This window comes from Macaca thibetana, chromosome 1, assembly GCF_024542745.1.
Source record: "Macaca thibetana thibetana isolate TM-01 chromosome 1, ASM2454274v1, whole genome shotgun sequence".
Classification (NCBI taxonomy): domain Eukaryota; kingdom Metazoa; phylum Chordata; class Mammalia; order Primates; family Cercopithecidae; genus Macaca; species Macaca thibetana.
In genome coordinates, this window is record NC_065578.1 from 138,242,043 (window position 1) to 138,264,839 (window position 22,797).

At 36.8% G+C, this 22,797-nt stretch overlaps 1 protein-coding gene across 15 annotated transcripts in view; it reads right to left on the reverse strand.

Moving 5' to 3' along the window:
- Positions 1–21,043, reverse strand: part of DNAH14 (dynein axonemal heavy chain 14) — a 506,458-nt gene extending 485,415 nt beyond the window's left edge. For 14 of the 15 annotated variants that reach the window (XM_050760224.1, XM_050760215.1, XM_050760207.1 and 11 more), the window contains exons 1-2: positions 20,844–21,043; positions 507–616 (exon numbers count right to left, since the gene is read on the reverse strand). In XM_050760224.1, the coding sequence (XP_050616181.1) occupies positions 507–583 (77 nt within the window). In that variant the 5' untranslated portion in view covers positions 584–616; positions 20,844–21,043. Of the gene's footprint in view, positions 1–506; positions 617–19,633; positions 19,992–20,843 lie in introns of those variants that run through there. The other variant, XM_050760305.1, reaches the window with a different exon arrangement.
- Between the last annotated feature and the right edge of the window lie 1,754 nt (positions 21,044–22,797).

A 22,797-nucleotide genomic window follows, 5' to 3' on the forward strand; every position in this document is an offset into this window, starting at 1 on the left:
GCCAGGTGTGGTGGTGGGTGCCTGTAATCCTAGCTACTAGGGAGGCTGAGGTTGGAGAATCACTTGAACCTGGGAGGCAGAGGTTACTGTGAGCCAAGATCATGCCACTGTATTCCAGTCTAGGTGACAGAGCGAGACTCTGTCTCAAAAAACAAAAAAGTATTTATGTATCTAATGTACCTATTTTTCAATACTATTACAAATGATGCCTTTTGCTTTCCTAGGATTTCTCAGTTGTTGGTTAATTTCTCATATCCAACAACCTCCTTCTCACTGTTTTGGCATATCCAAGGTTGGTCTGGGGGAAGGAGCCAACAACCAGTGTTAACTTGCCTATCTTGTTAGAAAATACTCCCTGAGAAACTAAGGTTTTTCTAAACTCTAGAATCATCAGTAAATTCTGATATATTTTAAGTATTTCACTGTCAGAATGGCTTACCACCAGCCATACACTGCTGAAATCTTACTTTAGAAAAAACTCTCATTATATTTTATCTTATTTTTACCTTGGTTTTGTGTTGGTTTCCTCCTTGTCCATCTCTTGATTTTCAGTTGTCAAATCAATGGGTATAAATGTCTCCATATGTTTTTCTGAGTGAAACTACAAAGTAACTGGCTGTAAAAAAAATTCACATTATTATCTTTAATATACAATACAATCTGACAACTATGACTATTGGTATTCAAAATGGCATATATAGTTCCCAGCTTCTCAATAGGCTTAATATAATATCCTGACTGCCTTTGTTTCTTATATACAGTATAATTTCCAAACCCTTCACAAAGCTAGTTAGCTTTCTCAGGGCAATCTCTATATTGTCTAACTTCCTTTCTATGGCAATTTTTTTCCATCTTACATGCATTGGTTTATGTACATACAATTTTAGTTTACATTAAATAGCATGCTAAAGATAATGGTAAGTTTTAAGATTATTTTCTTAGGGGAAATTATCAAAAAGAACTTACGAAAGTCATCAGAAGTGGTAGCTGAAGTTGATGAACTAATTTCACCATTCACTAAGCACTAAAAGGCCACATCCATATATTACCAGCATTCTTCAGATAGAATAGAACAAAAGGGAGTTGGTAATGAAATATAAAAAGGTGAGTTTCTTTCTGATTACTGAGGGAAATCTAACAAGATACAGAAAGTCTTTAAATAAAGTTGATGTGCTACATGGCCATGCGCCATAACTGAAGAATTAAAGGTAAAAATTTAAGACTGGAAAAAAATTCAACAGCCCTTCATGCTAAAAACTCTCAATAAATTTGGTATTGATGGAACGTATCTCAAAATCATAAGAGCTATTTATGACAAACCCACAGCCAATATCATACTGAATGGGCAAAAACTGGAAAAATTCCCTTTGAAAACTGGCACAAGACAGGGATGCCCTCTCTCACCACTCCTATTCAACATAGTGTTGGAAGTTCTGGCTAGGGCAATCAGGCAAGAGAAAGAAATCAAGGGTATTCAGTTAGGAAAAGAAGAAGTCAAATTGTCCCTGTTTGCAGATGACATGATTGTATATTTAGAAAAACCCATTGTCTCAGCCCAAAATCTCCTTAAGCTGACAAGAAACTTCAGCAAAGTCTCAGGATACAAAATTGATGTGCAAAAATCACAAGCATTCTTATACACCAGTAACAGACAAACAGAGAGCCAAATCATGAATGAACTTCAATTCACAATTGCTTCAAAGAGAATAAAATACCTAGGAATCCAACTTACAAGGGATGTAAAGGACCTCTTCAAGGAGAACTACAAACCACTGCTCAGTGAAATAAAAGAGGACATAAACAAATGGAAGAACATACCATGCTCATGGATAGGAAGAATCAATATCGCGAAAAATGGTCATACTGCCCAAGGTAATTTATAGATTCAATGCCATCCCCATCAAGCTACCAACGAGTTTCTTCACAGAATTGGAAAAAACTGCTTTAAAGTTCATATGGAACCAAAAAAGAGCCCGCATCTCCAAGACAATCCTAAGTCAAAAGAACAAAGCTGGAGGCATCACGCTACCTGACTTCAAACTATACTACAAGGCTACAGTAACCAAAACAGCATGGTACTGGTACCAAAACAGAGATATAGACCAATGGAACAGAACACAGTCCTCAGAAATAATACCACACATCTACAGCCATCTGATCTTTGACAAACCTGACAAAAACAAGAAATGGGGAAAGGATTCCCTATTTAATAAATGGTGCTGGGAAAATTGGCTAGCCATAACTAGAAAGCTGAAACTGGATCCTTTCCTTACTCCTTATACGAAAATTAATTCAAGATGGATTAGAGACTTAAATGTTAGACCTAATACCATAAAAACCCTAGAAGAAAACCTAGGTAATACCATTCAGGGCATAGGCAAGGGCAAGGACTTCATGTCTAAAACACCAAAAGCAATGGCAACAAAAGCCAAAATTGACAAATGGGATCTAATTAAACTAAAGAGCTTCTGCACAGCAAAAGAAACTACCATCACAGTGAACAGGCAACCTATAGAATGGGAGAAAATTTTGCAATCTACTCATCTGACAAAGGGCTAATATCCAGAACCTACAAAGAACTCAAACAAATTTACAAGAAAAAAACAAACAACCCCATCAAAAAGTGGGCAAAGGATATGAACAGACATTTCTCAAAAGAGGACATTCATACAGCCAACAACACATGAAAAAATGCTCATCATCACTGGCCGTCAGAGAAATGTAAATCAAAACCACAATGAGATACCATCTCACACCAGTTAGAATGGCAATCATTAAAAAGTCAGGAAACAACAGGTGCTGGAGAGGATGTGGAGAAATAGGAACACTTTTACACTGTTGGTGGGATTGTAAACTAGTTCAACCATTATGGAAAACAGTATGGCGATTCCTCAAGGATCTAGAACTAGAAGTACCATATGACCCAGCCATCCCATTACTGGGGATATACCCAAAGGATTATAAATCATGCTGCTATAAAGACACATGCACATGTATGTTTATTGCGGCACTATTCACAATAACAAAGACTTGGAATCAACTCAAATGTCCATCAGTGACAGACTGGATTAAGAAAATGTGGCACATATACACCATGGAATACTATGCAGCCATAAAAAAGGATGAGTTTGTGTCCTTTGTAGGGACATGGATGCAGCTGGAAACCATCATTCTCAGCAAACTATGGCAAGAACAGAAAACCAAACACCGCATGTTCTCACTCATAGGTGGGAACTGAACAACCAGATCACTTGGACTCAGGAAGGGGAACATCACACACCAGGGCCTATCACGGGGAGGGGGGCGGCGGGAGGGATTGCATTGGGAGTTATACCTGATGTAAATGACGAGTTGATGGGTGCAGCACACCAACATGGCACAAGTATACATATGTAACAAACCTGCACGTTATGCACATGTACCCTAGATCTTAAAGTATAATAATAAAAAAAAATGTATAGTAAAGTAATAATAAAGAACTGACATAAAAAAAAAAAAGACTGTAATCAATGGAGAATAGAAAAAGTTTTAGCTGGCAAATGAATATGCTTCAGATAAATCAACTAAGACTGAAATAAGCCAGGGGTAAGAGTAGTTCTTACTAGCCGGGCGCGGTGGCTCAAGCCTGTAATCACAGCACTTTGGGAGGCCGAGACGGGCGGATCACGAGGTCAGGAAATCGAGACCATCCTGGCTAACACGGTGAAACCCCTTCTCTACTAAAAATACAGAAAACTAGCCGGGCGAGGTGGCAGGCGCCTGTAGTCCCAGCTACTCGGGAGGCTGAGGCAGGAGAATGGCGTGAACCCGGGAGGCGGAGCTTGCAGTGAATTGAGATCTGGCCACTGTACTCCATCCTGGGCGGCAGAGCGAGACTCCGTCGTAAAAAAAAAAAAAAAAAAAAAAAAAAAAAAAAAAAAAAAAAGAGTAGTTCTTACTAGAATAGAAATGCCGGCGGGGTGCAGTGGCTCACGCCTGTAATCCCAGCAGTTTGGGAGGCCGAGGCAGGTGGATCACAAGTCAGGAGATTGAGCCCACGGTGAAACCCCGTCTCTACTAAAAATACAAAAAATTAGCCGGGCGTGGTGGCAGGCACCCGTAGTCCCAGCTACTCGGGAGGCTGAGGCAGGAGAATGGCGTGAACATGGGAGGCGGAGCTTGCAGTGAGCCAAGATTGCGCCAATGCACTCCAGCCTGGGTGACAGAGGGAGACTCTGTCTCATAAAAAAAAAAAATCTACACAGTAGGTATGAAGCTGACAACTATAACATCAATGTAGGACAGTCTACCTATTGACAAGACTCAAGGTGCACAAAGAGTCCTACTCATGACCCAAAGAATACCAAGAAAGGCCACAGAAGGATCATTCACTGCAGCCAACAACTGAAGGATACAACTGTGACCATAACTGGAGATAAGACGAAGAAACAGATCCTAAGGGAAGTAGATTGCACTGGATTTAAAAAAAAAAAAAAAAAATCCCTAAATCAAATCCATTCTGAACTTGCAATAAAGCAAGAGTCAGTAAACTTTTTTTGAAAAAGAACCAAAGTGGCCAGGTGCAGTGGCTAAGGTCTGTAATCCCAGCACTTTGGGAGGCCAAGGTGGGCGGATCATATGATGCCAGGAGTTCGAGACCAGCTTGGGCAACATGGCAAAACCCCGCCTCTACTAAAAATACAAAAATTAGCCAGGAGTGGTGGTGCATGCCTGTAATCCCAGCTACTTGAGAGGCTGAGGCAGGCAAATCGCTGGAACCTGGGAGGCAGAGGTTGCCATGAGCTGAGATCACACCATTGCACTCCAGCCTGGGCAACTGAGTGAGACTGTTTTAAAAAAATAAAATAAAAAGGGCCAAAGAATAAATATTTTAGACTTTGTGAGTGAAAAGGCAAAATTGAGGCTATTACATAGGTACCATATAACAAAAGAGAAAACAAATTGCCACAAATGTTTTATTGATGAAATTCAATAAGTGATAACAATAATTATGTATTTTTTTTGTAATACAGGCCTGTAAGAAAAATAGTGTTCTTTGGGGGAAGATAACATCTCACTTAACTAGGATTCGAAGTTAGTGTTACCTATCACTAAAGTGGTTGTGAATTTTCATGTGTAAAAACCATTCTTAGCTTGTAAACATACAAAAACAGGTGGCAGGCCAGATGTGGCTGACAGGCCATCATTTGCCAACTCCTTTAAGAGAGTATATGCTAACCCCAACCTCAGCATTGACTTTGGAGTGACTTACATATTCATGCTCTCATCATTACCAACAAATATCCAACAAACAAGAAAGGTTGCTCAAACTCATTACTAACCAAACTGTAAAAAAAATTAAATGAGCTACTTTTTTCATATCAGACAAGTAAAAAACATCAAGTTAACCTCACACTTCTCCACAGCAACATTCAAATGCCAGAATATTTCCTAAGGGAAATAAAAAGAATAGCTTAAGAATTTTACACAGAGCCAAGTTTTCATTTAAGCATGAAGATAACAACCATTTCAAAACATGAAAAATTCAATAAAAATATCACTCATAATACTTTCTTGTAAAAGGCACATGACACTAGATCCCACCAACACAGACATTAAAAAAGGACAACTTGTAAATAAAGAAAATAATAATAACAGCATTAAACTCATTTAAATACAGAACTAAGTCAAAACAATGAAGGGACTTATGAACACAGAACAAAATTTTATTTCTATACTTATATTTAGATAGTAAATAAAATCTAAATATGAGTATTGAAGTAATAGTACAAGTAAAACAAAATCAAGATGGGAGGAAAGGGAGGTAGATGGAATGTAGGTAGCATAAGTGATTTGTTTTCCTCATCTTTCAGATACAGAGGTCAACAGACACTGACTGGTTAAGGCTGATAAATAAAATAACGGAAGTTTAAATATGTTATTAAAAAGTGTAAAATTATCCATAAGAAGAACAAAAATTATAACATAAACAATGGAAATGTGGGAGTAGGAGACATTGGATAAAAGGTAAATTCATGAATTACATTCTAATATCTTCATTTTGCAGTGGGCAGTCAATAGATGCTATCTAAAATACATAGCTCACAAAATACAGGTTGAAATATAATGTATTATATTACAAGTCTTGAAGAAAAATAATAATGCATGAACCTTCCAAAGTATCAGAGGCAAAACAAACTATGTGTTTATATAAGAGAGGGATTAAAAACATGAGAAAAAGTTTAAAATAAAGGATAGTTGTGGTTGACTTTAATAGGTTGCCCATACAATATTCATTTCCTCCTTCACTTTCCCAAACAGTAATCTTAATTTTGTTCAAGTAGATCTAAAAAAATAAAAGACAGGTTAACTATTACAGAGAATAAAGTAATAAATCAGACAAAACGAATCAAGAGTCTGGAAGGAGAGAGAAATGGGGACCATAATGACTGAGAATAATCTTCCAGACATAAATCTTCAGTTTCACAAAGTCCAACAAATTCTAAGCAGAATGAACATATGTTCATACATATATACACATGAGCACCCACATGTGGATACATACACACACACACACACACACACACACACACACACTCCCCCAACATAGTGAAACTGCAGAATGCCAAAGACAAGGAGGAGATCCTAATGGTACTAGAGATAGATTACTTAAGCTGGAAAATCACTGGACTAAGAATGGGCTTCTTGACGGTAAAATCTAAACCAAGAAAATGATACAATATTTTCAATGTGCTAAGGAAAAATAACCATCAACTTGGAATTCTATAACTGGTAAAAATATGTTTCAAGAATAAAGGCAAGATAAAGACATTTCTAGGCAAATAAAATAAACATACATAAAAATTATCCTAAAGGACTTCAAAAAAGAAGTACTATGATCCCAAGTGGAAGGACTCAGATGAAAGAAAAAATTATGAGCAAAAAAAGTAATACATGAGTAAAGCTAAACAAATACTGCATAAAACAATAATTATTATGGGATTAAAAGTGAGATAGAACTAAATTATCCAACAATAACAGTGCAGAGGTCAGGAGGGGGAATGATCAGAACTAAAATGTTTTCAGATACTTGCATTTTCTGGGGGAAGAAAAACAGATGGATTAAACTTATGCTTTGATAAGGATGCATCTTAAAATTTTTATGGTAATGACTAAAGGATATATAGAATGCATAAATTTCAAGCTAACAGTTGGGGGTGGGAGGTGAAATAAAAATAAATATATAAGCAACCAGTCTAAGAGGAGACAGAAAGATAAACAGAAAAGTCAGAACAAAAGAGAAACTACAAAATAAAGTGGCAGAAATAAATAGAAACATATTACTAATTATAATCAATATAAATGAACTAAATTATCTAAAAGGACAATATCAAAATTGAGAAGAAAGTTCAGTTATACCCTATTCAAAAGACAAATTTCTGAAACATAAGGATACAACAAGGATGCAAGTACAGGAAAGAGATATACCAGGCAACTATTAAAGAAAATAAAAATATTATAGCTATATTTATATCAGAAAAAAAGATATTCAAGCAGAAAGAGTCACTAGATAGAAAGAGGATCACTACATAGTGACTAAATTTTCATTTCGCCCGGAAAATAAAACAGAAGAGTTTGGAACTTGGACTTAACAACATGGCTTCTAAATATGAAATGCAAATGTGTAAACATATAATACATATTGCAAAAACTGAAAGAACCATAGGGAGAAAAAATAAATCTAGTATGATAATGAGACATTTTAACAAACTTATTTCAGTTAATCAGGCCAACATTTTCCTGCCAAAACTAACAAACAAACAAAAACATTAAGGATACAGATTTTAACAACCCAATTTAAAAGTTTGATTTAACATATATATTATATAAAACTCAAGAAGTGGAGAATACATATAATTTTAAGCACATATGGCATAGTTTGAAAATCAACCACCTACTGGATCATAATGTAAGTCAACACATTTGAAATGATTTATCATCATATAGCCCAAATTCTATGACCACGATACAATTAGAGTAGAAATAGATGAATCATGAAACCCCATAAATGTGGAAATTAAGAAACACATGTCTAAATAACTCACATTTCAAAAAAAGAAATGATAGAAAATTTAAAATATTAAGAAACAAATGCTACAATATTAAAATTAATACTTGTAAGATGCAGCTAAAGAGGTACTCATAGGTAAATATACAGCCATAAAATGCTTACACTAGAAAACAAGAAATACTATCTAAATTAAGTATCCAAATTAAGAAGTTAGAAAAAGTAAAACTTTATAAATCCAAAGTAGAATAATACTAAAGATTAGAGCAGAAATGTTTAAAAATAGAAAATAAACCTACAATCGAGAGGATCAAAAGAGCAAATTACTGAGTAGAAAAACTTACAAAGACATCAATTCTTTACAGTCAATATAACTCCAATCAGAATCTCAACAGTTTTTTTGTTTGTTTGATAGACCTTGTCAAGATGATTAAATGTATATAGAAGAATAAAAGCTCAGGAATAGCCAAGACATTTCTGGGAAAAAAATAACATGAAGGAGAGTCTAATAGTAGAACAATAATAAAGCTTTAGTAACTGAGGCAGCATAGTACTGGAACACAGAAATTTACAGATAACATTATGGAAATCACAGAAACAGTACCAAATGTAGATGAGGCTGGGAGCAGTGGCTCACGCCTGTAATCCCAGCACTTTGGGAAGCCAAAGAGAACAGATCACCTGAGGTCGGGAGTTCAAGACCAGCCTGACTAACATGGTAAAATCCCATCTCTACTCAAAATACAAAAATTAGTCAGGTGTGGCGGTGCATGCCTGTAATCCCAGTCACTCAGGAGGCTGAGGCAGGACAATCACTTGTACCCGGGAGGCGGAGGGTTCAGTGAGTCGAGATCGTGCCACTACACTCCAGCCTGGGCAACAGAGCAAGACTCTGTCTCAAAAAAAAAAAAGTAGATGAAACATTGATATATAACAAGTGACATATCAAATAAGGTGGAAAAATAATCCAGCTAGGAAAAAAAAAGCCATAAGGGGAAAAAAATGAAATTAGATTCGTTTCCTGACTCACACCAAATATACAAACAAAACAAGGACAAAAAAGGTTTTTCAGAGTGACTGAAATGTGAGAAGTAAAACTTGAAAACTGAACAATTTTCTGATCTAGGGATAGTGAATAACTTACAAACAAGAATATAATATAAAATTCCAAAAACTAAATTGTATTAAAATTAGGAATTTATTTATTAAACCTCACTCTAAAGAAAATAAAAAGACAAGCTGCACACTGTGGGATATTTACAAAAGATATGTAACACACAGTCTCCAAAGATAACCACCATTAATTGATTGATATACATGGATGCTACTCCACTAATCAAAAAGTGGGGTCTATTTCTCCTCTTTTTGAATCTGGGCTCGTCTTAGTGAATTCCTTTGACCAACAGAATACTGTGAAAATAATATTAGCCAGTTCTAGGCCCAGCCCTTAAGAAACCTGCCAGCTTTCACTTTCCCTTTTAAAGCTATCCACTATGTGGGAAGTCTGACTACCCTGAGATGACCATGACCACCCAAGTCAGCCACATGGAATAGTATGTGAGAAAGCACTAAAGCACCATGTAAGTGAAGCTTTCTTCACTTCAGCCCAGATCAGCCATCAAATGAATGCAGCCAGCTGAATGAGTGCAATGCCATATGGAGCAGCAAAACTACTCAGCTCAGTCTAGAATCAAGAGAAACTGTTGTTAATTGAAGCTACAAGAGTTTAAGGTGGTTTGTCACACAGTAACAGACAACTGAAATAACATTTAACATTTATTTGACAAAGGATTCATCTGCCTCCATGATTTAGTCACCTCCCACCAGGCCCCTCCTCCAACACAAAGAAATACAATACAACAAGAGATGTGGGTGGGGACACTGAGCCAAACCATATAAAAGAAGTTCATAGATAAAAAATATTGTTCAATATTCTGTCTTGTGTTATACAGTGGGTTTGCAGATGTTTATTACTTCAACATGTTTTCTGATTAGTTCTGTTTTTTTTTTTTTTTTTTTTTTTTTTTTTGAGATGGAGTCTTGCTCTGTCACCCAGGCTGGAGTGCAGTGGCGCGATCTCAGCTCACTACAAGCTCCACCTCCCAGGTTCACGCCATTGTCCTGCCTCAGCCTCCCGAGCAGCTGGGACAACAGGCGCCCGCCACCAAACCCAGCTAATTTTTTTTGTGTGTGTATTTTTAGTTGAGACGGGGTTTCACCATGTTAGCCAGGATGGTCTCAATCTCCTGACCTTGTGATCCACCCGCCTGGGCCTCCCAAAGTGCTGGAATTACAGGCATGAACCACCACGCTTGGCTGTTTTTTGATTAGTTTAAAAGGGCCATGCCAAGATTTATGATGACAAGGTATAGGGGAAAAGGATTAGAGTATAATCCAGTGAATCTGAGGGTTCTACTTACTCTGTCAAAATAAAAAGACTAAAAGTGTATTGTTTAACTGGCTTGTGAGACAACAGATGCCAGAAGACAATAAATTAATATCCTCAAAATGCTGAGAAGAAAATAACTGTCAGTCAAGTATTTTATTTTTAAAATTGTTATTTCTTTTTTAACGAGGTAAAATATACATATATAATTTACCATCTTTAGCATTTTTACACGTATAGTTCAGTGGTAATAAATATATTTATTCCTCTTTTTCAATTTATCCCCCTCCCCTTCCTGGCCTCTGGTAACTACCATTCTACTCTATTTGCATGAGAGTCATTTTTTTTGCTCCCACATATGAGTGAGAACATGTGATATCCATCTTTCTGTGCTTGGCTTATTTCTCTTAGCATAATAGCCACTAGTTCCATTCACATTGCTGTAAACAACAGGGTTCTTTTTAATGGCTGAATAGTATTCCATTTTGTATACATACCACATTTTCCTTTTTTTTTTTTAATATTATACTTTAAGTTCTAGGGTACATGTGCACAATGTGTAGGTTTGTTACATATGTATACATGTGCCATGTTGGTGTGTTGCACCCATTAACTTGTCATTTACATTAGGTATATCTCCTAATGCTATCCCTTCCCACCCCCCCACAATAGGACCTGGTGTGTGATGATCCCCTTCCTGTGTCCAAGTGATCTCATTGTTCATTTCCCACCTATGAGTGAGAACATGTGGTGTTTGGTTTTCTATTCTTGCGAGCATTTGCTGAGAATGATGGTTTCCAGCTGCATCCATGTCCCTACAAAGGACATGAATTCATCCTTTCTTATGGCTGCATAGTATTCCATGGAGTATACATGCCACATTTTCTTAATCCAGTCTGTCACTGATGGATATTTGGGTTGATTCCAAGTCTTTGCTATTGTGAATAGTGCCACAATAAACATATATGTGCATGTGTCTTTATAACAGCATGATTTATAATCCTTTGGGTATATCCTCAGTAATGAGATGGCTGGGTCAAATGGTATTTCTAGTTCTAGATCCTTGAGGAATCGCCACACTGTTTTCCACAATGGTTGAATTAGTTTACAGTCCCACCAACAGTGTAAAAGTGTTCCTATTTCTCCACATCCTCTCCAGCACCTGTTATTTCCTGATTTTTTAATGATTGCCATTCTAACTGGTATGAGATGGTATCTCATTGTGGTTTTGATTTACATTTCTCTGATGGCCAGTGATGATGAGCATTTTTTCATGTGTCTGTTGGCTGTATGAATGTCTTCTTTTGAGAAGTATCTGTTCACATCATTTGCCCACTTTTTGATGGGGTTGTTTGTTTTCTTCTTGTAAATTTGATTGAGTTCTTTATAGGTTCTGGATATCAGCCCTTTGTCAGATGAGTAGATTGCAAAAATTTTCTCCCATTCTATAGGTTGCCTGTTCACTGTGATGGTAGTTTCTTTTGCTGTGCAGAAGCTCTTTAGTTTAATTAGATCCCATTTGTCAGTTTTGGCTTTTGTTGCCATTGCTTTTGGTGTTTTAGACATGAAGTCCTTGCCCATGCCTATGTCCTGAATGGTATTACCTAGGGTTTCTTCTAGGGTTTTTATGGTTTTATGTCTAACATTTAAGTCTCTAATCCATCTTGAATTAATTTTCGTATAAGGAGTAAGGAAAGGATCCAGTTTCAGCTTTCTACTTATGGCTAGCCAATTTTCCCAGCACCATTTATTAAATAGGGAATCCTTTCCCCATTTTTTGTTTTTCTCAGGTTTTTCAAAGATCAGATGGCTGTAGATGTGTGGTATTATTTCTGAGGGCTCTGTTCTGTTCCATTGGTCTATATCTCTGTTTTGGTACCAGTACCATGCTGTTTTGGTTACTGTGGCCTTGTAGTATAGTTTGAAGTCAAGTAGCGTGATGCCTCCAGCTTTGTTCTTTTGACTTTAGGATTGTCTTGGCAATGCAGGCTCTTTTGTGGTTCCATATGAACTTTAAAGCAGTTTTTTCCAATTCTGTGATGAAAGTCGTTGGTAGCTTAATGGGGATGGCATTGAATCTATAAATTACCTTGGGCAGTATGGCCATTTTCACAATATTGATTCTTCCTATCCATGAGCATGGTATGTTCTTCCATTTGTTTGTGTCCTCTTTTATTTCACTGAGCAGTGGTTTGTAGTTCTCCTTGAAGAGGTCCTTTACATCCCTTGTAAGTTGGATTCCTAGGTATTTTATTCTCTTTGAAGCTATTGTGAATGGGAATTCATTCATGATTTGGTTGTTTGTCTGTTACTGGTGTATAAGAATACTTATGATTTTTGCACATTGATTTTGTATCCTGAGACTATGCTGAAGTTGCTTAGCTTAAGGAGATATTGGGCTAAGACAATGGGGTTTTCTAAATATATAATCATGTTATTTGCAAACACGGACAATTTGACTTCTCCTTTTCCTAACTGAATACCCTTTATTTCTTTCTCTTGCCTGATTGCCCTAGCCAGAACTTTCAACACTATGTTGAATAGGAGTAGTGAGAGAGGGCATCCCTGTCTTGTGCCAGTTTTCAAAGGGAATTTTTCCAGTTTTTGCCCATTCAGTATGATATTGGCTGTGGGTTTGTCATAAATAGCTCTTATTATTTTGAGGTACGTTCCATCAATACCGAATGTATTGAGCGTTTTTAGCATGAAGGGCTGTTGAATTTTGTCAAAAGCCTTTTCTGCATCTATTGAGATAATCGTGTGGTTCTTGTCTTTGGTTCTGTTTATGTGCTGGATTACGTTTATTGATTTGCGAATGTTGAACCAGCCTTGCATCCCAGGGATGAAGCCCACTTGATCATGGTGGATAAGCTTTTTGATGTGCTGCTGAATCCGGTTTGCCAGTATTTTATTGAAGATTTTTGCGTCAATGTTCATCAGGGATATTGGTCTAAAATTCTCTTTCTTTGTTGTGTCTCTGCAAGGCTTTCGTATCAGGATGATGTTGGCCTCATCAAATGAGTTAGGGAGGATTCCCTCTTTTTCTATTGATTGGAATAGTTTCAGAAGGAATGGTACCAATTCCTCCTTGTATCTCTGGTAGAATTCGGCTGCGAATCTGTCTGGTCCTGGACTTTTTTGGTTGGTAGGCTATTAATTATTGCCTCAATTTCAGGGCCTGCTATTGGTCTATTCAGGGATTCAACTTCTTCCTGGTTTAGTCTTGGGAGAGTGTAAGTGTGGTATGTTCCTTCTATACCCATTTTGATGAGGATGTTTATCATAAAAGGATGTTTAATTTTATAAAATGCTTTTTGACAACTAATCAAATAATCATGTGATTTTTGTTCCTGGTTCTGTTAATGTGATGTATCACATTTACTGATTTGTGTATGTTGAACCATCTTTACATCCCTGGCAAGAATCTCAGTTGAACATGGTGAATAATTTTTTTTATGTGTTGTTGAATTCGTTTTGCTAGAATTTTGTTGAGAATTTCTGCATTTATCTTCATCAGTGATACTTGTGTACAGAGTTCCTTTTTTGTGTGTCCTTCTCTGGTTTGGGCTTCAGGGTAATGCCAGCCTTGTAGAATGAGGTTGGAAGTATTCCCTCCTCTTCACTTTTCTTGAAGGATTGGAGTAGGATTAGTATTAGTTATTCTTTAAATGTTTGGTAGAATTCAGCAGTGAAGGCATCAGGTCCCAGGCTTTTCTTTGATGGGGGACTTTTTATTACAGCTTTGAACTTGTTACTATTAGTTCATTGATGTTCTCTCTTTCTTCATGGTTCAATCTTAATAGGTTGTATATGTCCAGGGATTTATCCGTTTCTTCTAGGTTTTCCTTTTTTTTTTTTTTTTTTGGCATGCAGTTGTTCATAATAATCTCTAATGATTCTTTGTTTCTTTGGTATCAGTTGTAGTGTCTCCTTTTCATTTCTCATTTTGTTTATTTAGGTCTTTTCTCTCTCCTTTTCTGGTTTGTCTTGCTGGTGGTTGTGGTTTATCAATTATCAATTTTATTTCTTTTCAAATGATCAACTTTTCATTTCATTGATCCTCTTTATGTTTTTTAGTCACTATTTCATTTAGATCTGATCTTCATTATTTCTTTTCTTCTACTAATTTAGGGTTTGATTTGTCTTTGCTTTTCTAATTCCTTGAGGTACATCGGTAGATTGTTAATTAGTAATCTTTCTACTTTTTCTCATGTAGGTATTCATTGCTATAAAATACCCCATTAGCACTTATTTTGATATATTCCACAGGTTTTGGCATATTATGTTTCCATTTTCATTTGTTTCAAAAATTTTTTTTGTTTCTGTCTTAATTTCTTCATTGACTCACTGGTCATTCAGGAGCAAGTTGTTAAATTTCCATGTATTTTTATAGTTTCCATAGTTGTTCTTATTACTTTCTAGTTTTATTCCAATGTGGTCAAAAAAAGATACTTGATTTTTATTTTTAAAAATGTGTTGAGACTTGTTTTGTGGCCTAATAATCTAGTCTGTCCTAGAGAATATTCCATGTGCTAATGAGAATATATATTCTGCAGTTGTTGGACAGAATGTTCTGTAAATGTTTGTTAAGTTCATTTGGTCTCAAGTCCAGTTCAAATCTAATGTTTCTTTTTTGATTTTCTGTCTAGATAATCTGTCTAATACTGAGAGTGGGGTATTGAAGTCCCCTACTATTATTGTATGGCAGTCTTTATAGCTAGTAATATTTGCTTTATTAATATGGGTGTTCCAGTGTTGGTTGCATATATTTAGAACTGTTGTATCTTCCTGCTGGATTAATTCCTTTATCATTATATAATGACCTTGTCTTTTCTACTATTCTTGACTTAAAGTCTGTTTTATCTAAGTATGGCTACTCCTACTCCCTTTTGGTTTCCATTTGCATGGAATATCCTTTTCTATCCCTTTACTTTCAATCTATATGTGTCGTTACTGATAAGGTGAGTTTCTTGTAAGCAGCATATAGCTGAATCCTTTTAAAAATCCATTCAGCTATTCTGTATCTTTTAAGTGAATAATTTAATCCACTTATGTTGAAGGTTATTATTGACATGTGAGGCTTTGTTCCTGTCATATTGTGAATTGTTTTTTGGTTGTTTTATATATTCTTTGTTCCTTTATTTTTCTCTTTTTGTTGTTGTGGTTTGGCGGATTTCTGCCGTGGTATCATTTGAGTCCTTTCCCTTCCTCCTTTGTGTGATTGCTTTACCACTGAGTTTTATACTTTCATGTGTGTTCATGATGATAAATGTCATCCTTTTACTTTCAGGTTTAAGACTCCCTTGAGCACTTCTTAGGGGACCAATTTTGTGATCCTGAATTCCTTCAGCATTTATCTAGGAATGACTCCCATTTCTCCTTCACTTCACTTTAGCTGATATAATATTCTCAGTTGGCATTATTTTTTCTTTTAGCACTTTGAATATATCATTCATTCTTTTCTAGCCTGTAAGGTTTCTGCAGAGAAATCTATAGTAATCTAATGGGGTTTCCTTTATAGGTGACAAGGCTCTTTTCTCCTGGTGTTTTTAAGATTCTTTCTTTATCTTTGACTTTAGATGGTCTGATCATAATGTGCCGTAGGGATCTTTCCACATTGTTTCTGCCTGAGGATCACAGAGCCTCTAGTGTCTGAATGTCTAAATCTCTTGCTAGACTTGGGAAATTTTTATCTAGTATTTTGCAAAACAGGTTTTCTAATCCTTTTTCTCTTTGCCCTTGGGGATATCAATAATTCATAACTTTTGTCACTTTATGTTGTCCCAAACGTTATGAAGGCTTTGCTTATTCTTTTTTATACTTCTTTATTTTTTTCTGACTGAATTATTTCAAAACACTTATCTTTAAGTTCTGAGATTCTTTTTTCTACCTGATTTAATCAATTGTTGAAGCTTTCAAATGTATTTTGTATTTCCTTCAGTAAATTCTTCAGTTCCAGAATTTTTATTTGTTTCTTTTCAAAAGAATCTTATCTCTTTAAGAAATTTCTCATTCATGCCCTAAATTATTCTTCTGATTTATTTGTATTTTTTTTAACAATCCTCTTGTATGTCACTGAGATTCTTTAAAATCAATATTGAGTTCCATGTCTGAGATTTTGACAATTTTTTTATTAAGATCTACTGATGGAGGATTACTGTGTTCCTTCAGAGGTGTCATATGTCCTTGTTTTTGCATGTTTTTTATGTTTTTATGCTAATATCTGTGCATCTGGTATAACAGTCACTTCTTCCTATTTTTGAATTTACTTTCATAGGGAAGGACTTTTTCCTGAAGATGTATCTATGGTACTGGCTGGTATGGTACTTTGGCTTTGAGTCTGCGTGTGGGTATTAGTGTAGTCTCTGCATGATTTCTTTGGCTGTAAACAATGTTAGTGGTATCTGTAATACACAAGAACACAACAACAACAAAAAAGAAAACAAGAGGTCAATATCCCTGATGAACACAGATGCAAAACTCCTCAGCAAAATACTAGGAAACCAAATCCAACAGCACATCAAAAAAAAAAAAAAATACACCATGATCAAGTGGGATTTATGTCAGGAGAGCAAGGATGGTTTAATATACGCAAATCAATAAACATGATACATCACATCAACAGAATGAAGGACAAAAGTCATTTGATAATCTCAATAAATGCAGAACAAGCATTTGACAAAATTCATCGTTTCATGATAAAAACTCTCAACAAACCAGGCATAAAAGGAACATACCTCAAAAAAACAAAGGCACATAGGATAGACCCATAGCTAACATCATACTGAATGGATTAAAGTTGAAAACCTTTCCTATAACAACTGAAACAAGATAAGGATGTCCCCTTTCACCACTCTCATTCAACCTCATACTGGAAGTCCTAGCTAGAACATTCAGGCCAGAGCAAGATATAAAAGGCATCCAAATTGGTAAAAAAGAAAATCAAATGGTTCCTCTCTGTTGATCATATGATTTTATATCTAGAAATACCTAAAAACTCCACCAAACAATGCTTAGATTTTAGAGATGAATTCAGTAAAGTTGCAGGATACAAAATCAATGTACAAAAATCAGTAGCATTTCTATACACTAATAATGACCTAGCCAAGAAATAAATCAAGACGGCAATCTAATTTTCAATAGCCACAAAAGAAAAATACCTAAAAATAAATTTAACCAAAGAGGTAAAAGATCTCTACATAAAAAACTATAAAACACTAACGAAAGAAATTGAATATGACACAAACTAATGAAAAAGCATCCCATGCTGATGGATAGGAAGAATTAATATCATTTAAATGACCATATTGCCAAAAGCAATTTACAGATTCAATGCAATTCCCATCAAAATACCAATATCATTCTTAACAGAATTAGAAAAAAAAAATCCCCCAAATTCATATGGAATCAAAAAAGAGCCTGAACAGTCAACGAAATCCTGAGTAAAAAGAACAAAGCTGGAGGCATCACATTACCTGACTCCAAAATATACTGCAAAGCTATAATAACCCAAACTGTATGGCATTGGTATAAAAAGAGACACACAGACCAATTGTACCAAATAAAGAACCAAGAATTAAAGCCACATATTTATAGCCAACTGACTTGCAACAAAACTGACAAGAACCTACATTGGAAAAAGCATACCCTTTTCAATAAATGATGCCTGGAAAACTGGACAGCCACATGCAGAAGAATGAAAGTGGACCACTATCTCTTATTACATACAAATATCATCTCAAAATGGATTAAGGACTTAAATGTAAGATCCAAAACTAGGGAAAACTCTCCTGGGCATTGGTCTAGGCAAATAATTTGTGACTAAGATCTCAAAAGCACAGGCAATAAAAATAAAAATAGATAAATGGGACTTAAACTAGAAAGTTTCTACACAGCAAAACAAATAATCAACAGACTGAAAAAACAGCCTGTTGAATGGGAGAAAAAAATTGCAAACTATTCATTTGACAGGGAACTAAGATCCATAATATACAAGGAACTGAAACAATTCAACAGGAAAAGCACAAACAATCCCATTAAAAAGTATGCAAAGGACATGCATAGACATTTCTCAAAATAAGCCATGTAACCAGCCAATAGGTATATGAAAAAAATGCTCAACACCACTAATCAGAGAAATGCAAATCAAAAACCAGAATGAGATACCATCCTATCCCAGTCAGAATGGCTATTAATAAAAAGTCAAAGTCAAAAAATAACAGATGTTGGTAAGGATGTGGAGAAAAGGGAACTCTTATACACTGTTACTGGGTATGTAAACTAGTACAGCCACTATGGAAAGCAGTAGGGAGAGTTCTCAAAAAACTAAAAATACAATTACCATTCAATTCAGCAATTCACTACTGAGTATCTACCCAAAGTAAAAGAAATTAATATATAAAAGGAATACCTGCATTCACACATTTATTGCAGCAGTATTCACAAAAGCAAAGATACAGAATTAACCTAAGTGTCCATTGATGGATGAATGGATAAAAAATGTGGTACATATATACAAAATGAAATACTATTCAGCCATAAAAAAGAATGAAATCATATCATTTGCAGTAACATAGATGGAACTGGAAGTTATTAAGTGAATTAAGTCAGACACAAAAAGACAAATGCCATGTTCTCATTTATATGTGGGAGCTACAAAATTTGAATAAAATTTAAGTTTAAAATTTGAATAATATATGAAGGTAGAGAGTGGAAAAATAGATAACGGAGACTAAAAAGAGTGAATGGCAAGAAAGGGGAGGATGAACGGAAGTGGGCTTAAGTATACAAAGACTCAGTAAGATATAAGGAATAAATTCAGTGTTTGATAGTGGAGTAAAATGACTATACTTAATACAAATATATTGTACTCAGGTCATGGACAACCTAAGTACAGTAATTTGGTCACTACACATTAGATACATGTACCAACATTTCTCATGTACCTCATAATTTGGTACAAATAAAAACATTTAAATGCAAAAATATTTTTTAATAATAAATCATAACTTCTTGTAACATTTTTACTTTATAAACTTTATTTCTTACTCTTTTGTAATAATACTTAGCTGTACAATAAGCTGTACAGAAATATTTCTTTTCTTTATATCCTTATTCTACTAGTATAGGCATTGTTCTATTTTAAAATTTTATTTTACTTTTTAAACTTTTTAATTATAAACTAAGATACAAACACACACATTAGCCTAGGCCTAGACAGGATCAGTATCACCAATATCACTGTCTTTCAACTCCGCATCTTGTCCCACTAGGTCTCTGGGGTAATAACACCTGGAACTGTCATCTCCTATGATAACAATGCCTTCTTCTGGAATATGCAATCCAGCACTTTGGGAGGCCAAGGAAGGCAGGTCACGAGGTCAGGAGACCGAGATCATCCCGGCTAATACGGTGAAACCCCGTCTCTACTAAAACTACAAAAAATTAACCGGGCGTCGTGGCGGACGCCTGTAGTCCCAGCCACTCTGGAGGCTGAGGCAGGAGAATGGCGTGAAACCGAGAGGCGGAGCTTGCAGTGAGCCCAGATCCTGCCACACTGCACTCCAGCCTGGGTGACAGAGCGAGACTCCATCTCAAAAAAAAAAAAAAAAAAAAGTATGGTATAGTAAATACATAAGCAAGTAACATACTCATCTATTATTATCAAGTACTATATACTGTACGTAATTGTATGTGCTAACTTTTATGACTGGCAGCACAGTTTACAACAGCATCACCACAAACACATAATGCCTTGACTATGACATCACTAGGCAACAGGAATTTTTCAACTCCATTATAATCTTACAGGACTACCGCTGTTATGAGGCACATGACTGTATATGTACACATATTTCCTAGCCTAGTCTATCCCACAAATGCAAGTAAAATATCCATTAGTGTCCTTAATGTAATTCATCAACTTCTTAGAAAAGTTATCTCTCTACATAAAAAATCACTTATAATCATCCGTATATATTTGTGTTGAGTGTGTATATATACACATTATACAGTAAGTGATGGCAAGGTTTTTCAACGAGCTCATTATTCGTTTATAAATGGAAAAGAAAAAAAAAACCTCAGAAATACAGGAATAGAAGAGAATGCGGCCCGCCTGAGGGAGAGCAACTAAGGAGACCCTCGCGTTAAGAGCAACTCAGAAGACCCTCGCGTTGAGAGCTCCTGCGGTCGGGACCCCCTGCGTGGCCGGCGCCAGGCGCTGGGTGGATGGGCCAGCCTCTGCCTGGTGAGGGTTCCGCGCGGGGACCCGGAGGCGCTCCCACAGCAGCTGGGGAGCGCCCAGGCCCTCCGCGCCCACGCAGCCCTCGCAGTACGACACCGGCGGCCCCACGCGCCGCCCGCCCGCCGAGCCTCCGCCGACCGCCGGCAGGAAGACGCGGACGACCTTACCCGCCTCGCTGGGGTCCCACGGCCGTTGTGGCCCTTCCTGGAAGCGGCGGAGGTCCGGCCCGCCCACGCCGGAGAGCCCCAGGCGAGGGTGAATGGGACTGACCGCGCAGCACAGCCCTACGACGCCAGGTTCCGACGCCTCCTGGTCGTAACCGCCTGACCGAGCGCCCCGCCTGAGCCCCGGCGAAGAGGCCAGAATGGGGGTGGGGTCCCGAACGCGGCGCAACGGATCCTGGGTGCGGGCAGGTGAGGGGGCGCCCCGGCTCTTGCGAGATTCCACCGCGGTTACGCGGCGGCTCCCGACGTGAAACCGACGGTGCTGGGGGCAAGGGGGTTGTTGAGAGTGCAGAGAGTGGCCCAGAAGTGTGCGCTGAAGGCAGATCAGATATGGTGCCCAAGTTAAAGACTCTAGTCTGACCTGCATACCTACCTGAGTATGGCCTAAAGGCGGGAGAAACGTGTGCCTTTACAGAACAGGTGGCTCTGAGACCTCTGAAAGAGGTGACTCACACTTAAGATTTTCACAACTCGTGGGCGTGAACTTTCATTAAAAAGCCTCACTTACTAGTGAAGGATCATATATATGCAATAAAACAGGTCTAAGAGGTATTCTAAGATAAAAATAATTACATATAAAAATACCCCATTTCTTTTTAAACGTCTTATAAAAATTTAATAAGTTAATGTTCTATATTTCACTCACTCAACAGCTACAATATTTATTGAGCGCTTACTATGTGTCAGGCACTGAGCTAGGCACAAAAAACACCTGGGTGACTTCATATTTCTTGGTGGGATCCACAGGAAAAAAAAAAACAGTGTAGAGATTTGTTGGGGCCTATTATATCTAACGCTGTGATTAATATTTTAAAAATCAGCTTCCCATTTTTATTATAATATTTAATAAGTTTGAAAGTGTAACCATTCCTCATATTACAATAAAATCTATGTATGAATTTGAATCTTTGAGAAGCTGTTTGGTAAGAGGGTTTAGGTGTTGGGGTGGGTAAGGAAATATGTCACTTTTAAAAGGAAAATCCTTTTGGAAATAATGTTTTTATGCCAATAATCATTTGCATTTGAATAAAATTGGCCAAAAAGTTGAGAGTCGTAACTTAATAAAATATCAGTCAATAGACTGTCTAAAACAAAATAAGATCAACAAAAAAGACAGACTATGAAGGGCCGCCAAAGCCACCTTCATATCCAGTGTTCTTCATCTCAGCAAATAGCAGTTCTACTTGCTTAAACCAAAAATCGCTGGCATCATCCTTGATATTTCCCGCTGTCTTACCTACCCCAATTCAATCTGTTGCCAGGTCCTGTGGATTCCATCCACAAACTATATGTTTAGTCTGCCACTTTGTTCCATTTCTACTGTTTCCACTGTAGGCAAAGCAGTGGTCTTCCAACCAGGGTGCAGTACTCAGTACCTCTGGAGAGAGCCCAGACTTTCATGGATTTGAGGGTACTGATGGTTTTAAAGGAATCAGAATCCAATTACAGATCCAGGTCTTCATATATATTCTTTCCTAACATCATGAAGATTTGCCTTTCCTCACCCCCATTTCAAAATCTTCCTTCACTCACTTTACAAGAGAAAGACAAGCTCTCACCCCTCTGGAATCCTACCATTGTGCTTTGCCCGGGTATAAAAACCTGCAAGAATGCCAAAGAGCCAATGCAAAAATAATTATAACCAGGATATAAGGCACCTCTTATAATAATTAATTAAAGCATCTATAGCACATTGTAGGGCTCCATCTTTGTCTTTATTTCTGTGAAGAGTGAAGAGTGGTGCTAGAAAAAGCAGCTATTGAAATGTCATGGAATCAGATATATTGTACAGTGTGGGCAGTGGAGTTAATGAGGACTTTCTTTTAATGGGCTTGTCTCTTCTGTACCCTGACTAGTGTCAAAAAATTATTTGCTCTTAATGGAGTGTTTAATGAAT